This window comes from Contarinia nasturtii, unplaced genomic scaffold (genome assembly GCF_009176525.2).
Source record: "Contarinia nasturtii isolate CC-2019 unplaced genomic scaffold, AAFC_CNas_1.1 Cnas_scaffold_3458, whole genome shotgun sequence".
In the NCBI taxonomy this organism is placed as follows: Eukaryota; Metazoa; Arthropoda; class Insecta; order Diptera; family Cecidomyiidae; genus Contarinia; species Contarinia nasturtii.
In genome coordinates this window covers 1,107-3,800 of record NW_022200758.1, presented here as the reverse complement: position 1 = coordinate 3,800, position 2,694 = coordinate 1,107, and the positions used below count along the sequence as shown (strand labels likewise).

The 2,694-nt window shown below is 30.3% G+C and overlaps 1 protein-coding gene across 1 annotated transcript; it reads left to right on the top strand.

Annotated features, from left to right (window-relative positions):
- The first annotated feature begins 296 nt into the window (after positions 1 to 296).
- LOC116350070 lies at positions 297 to 1,099 on the top strand. Its single transcript, XM_031781794.1, has 4 exons — positions 297 to 415; positions 487 to 574; positions 641 to 808; positions 881 to 1,099. The coding sequence occupies exons 1-4, from the start codon at positions 371 to 373 to the stop codon at positions 898 to 900; spliced, it is 321 nt and encodes a 106-aa protein (XP_031637654.1). The 5' UTR covers positions 297 to 370; the 3' UTR covers positions 901 to 1,099.
- The last annotated feature ends 1,595 nt before the right edge of the window (positions 1,100 to 2,694 follow it).

Genomic DNA, 2,694 nt, shown 5'->3' with positions numbered 1-2,694 from the left:
AGACAAATATTTAATATTTCACCCAATTATGCTCTGATTAGTTACAAATAATAAAAACATAGTTTTAATAGTGGGCCATTCAATGGCCGTGCCAGACTATGTAAATGTGTGATTGATCTAAAAAGAATCAGATGGTTTGATTTGTATGACACACTTCTTGGCGCCTTATCTAGTGACATATGTAGTTTCTATTTACTTTTACTATCGGTAGTTTGTATAAACAATTCAATTTAGTTTTACTCTTGAAATCACTATAAAAGACCATCGATTTTTGAAGAAAAGCATCATTCAGTGTCTAGTGCTCTAACAAGCCTAAGTAAAATTCAATTTACTTTCGACAAATCTGTAAAAGAAAAAAAAACTTTTCAAAATGAAGGTTACATTGGTATTCATTGCTGTTTTGTTCGCTATCATTGTGAGTACTCAACGACCAAACCATATTATCCAAATTCAAAGATATTAATATCAAAATAAATCATTTGATAGGCACTCACCTATGCTGAAGCCGAGCCAGAACCAGAAGCATCAGCCGATCCAGAATTGTTTGGAAATCGTTTAATTCTTGGGCATCATGGTATGAATCTTCGAGTACGATTTACATTTTAACATATTTATAAAATACGATTTTTTTTTACTTTAGGAAAAAATTCCAATTTGGGATTAAAAGAAAAAAAAACAGTTACAGTTCGTCGTTGCCGATGCAGACGACGAAGATGCCCATCTGCCAGTGCTGCAACTTGTCCAAATGTCTGTGGTTCAACATCGTCAAGTAACAGCACATCTAGTACAGCGTCGACCGCATCAACTGGTATATGTCTATCATCATCTGGTCAAATCATCAAATTTTACATTTTGAACTAACTAAATTTCACCTTTTTAGCCTCAACTGCTTCCACATAAATCCAACTCTCATAGACAACTTTATAGATTTTCAATGGAACCGATTATCCTTGCTCCTCATTTATTCGTGCTATTTATTACGAAACGATTAGACTAGTTCATAAATATTGTTCAATTAATTGCACAGAACAAATTTTACTTTTAGTAAATTAAAACAATATCCAATAATAAAAGTTAAATATTTATTCATGCAAATTAACATCAATTGTTTTATTCTATCTAACCAAAACAAATACCAAATATGTCGCCAGTATATAGATTATTTCAATTCCATTCAACCAAAGTCGATACAAATGGCAAGCAATAGGTGGAGCTGATAAAAGGCCGATACTACAATTAATATTTTTGTCACTAATCATAAACAGTTGTACAAGATCGATTTAAAGCAAAATGATTGAGTAAAATAAAAGTATCATTTAATAAATTCTTTCATTAATCAATCAATGGGATACTATCAAAAAAGCTATATTGAAAGTTTCATTTGTTCATGAATACTTGTCCTCCTTCGCATCGTTGCAAAATATGATCCTGTAATCTATTCTAACCGATTTATGGCCTGTAATTCATGAAATTAAGCGTAAAAATGTGTTACATTAAAATGTCACGGAACAATAACATTTATGGTAAATGCTCTATAAAAGTTATTCCCGACAAATTATTGGCATTAATAAAATGCTTCTTTATGTAGCAAATGAAAAAGAAGTCGGTGAATAAGAAGCATACTCTGGAAACATTTGAGTAAATTTCAAAAAGACTAGCAAGTCTATTTGACAGAAGCGAGTGTTCATAGATTCGATCTGGAAATGTGTTCATTACTTTTATTTTCATGTAATTCATACTTCATTCAATAGACAAATGGATTATGAAAAGCTTACAGAATCTGTTTAAAGCTGGTAAAAAATTCCGACCATAAAAAATATCGTATATATTATAAAATTGGATTATAACGCTTTCAAATTTCACGATTTTCATTCCAAACAAAAAATTCAGTGTTTCCAAAAAAATGTGCGGTCTTTTGTGAGCTGTGTATGTTTAAAACCAAACGAAAATTGAATGGAATGTAATATTTTAATAGATGTGTGATCGACCCAAGAAACATATAGGGGACGATGTTTACTCGCAATAAAAATGTATACTCTTCAATAGAACTAATGAAACTATGCTTTACTTTTGCTGATTAGTTCCTTTTTTGTAGTTGATTAAATATTGGACATAACAATCGATAATTTACATGTTTTATTTTAAAGATGTGCTTTCACTTGATAACAGATTTTAATCATTCGTATTCTACAAACGATAGAAATGTTTCATATTTACATAAACAAGTTCACCTTAGGTATAAAAACGTATTGAGTGTTCGATTCGTTTTGCAGTTGCTGCAAAATATTGTTTGCACATACTCAATAAGATTTCAAATCTGGTGATTTAATTAGTATTGTACACTTGCATTGTGTGCTGAGTATATCGTATTTTTAGCGGGTCAAGTAAATGTAGCCTCAAAATATCAGACTCTTGGTAACCTCAAAAAACATATTTTAGGCGCCTAATCAGTATACAATGCATATTTATATATTGACAATTAGATTATTCTTTGGTTTGTGCAAATAAATCTCATCGATTTTGCGACGAAATTGCACATATAAATAACGATCAATTTTGTACCATTTTCATCAGTCAGTTTGCACTGTTTATTGCAAAACTAAGTAAAAACAGTACTCTTAACTGAATTCTGCTCAATATTAAGATATAAAAAATTGCATAAAAAATCCATTCAAAATGAAAATTTCATTGTTG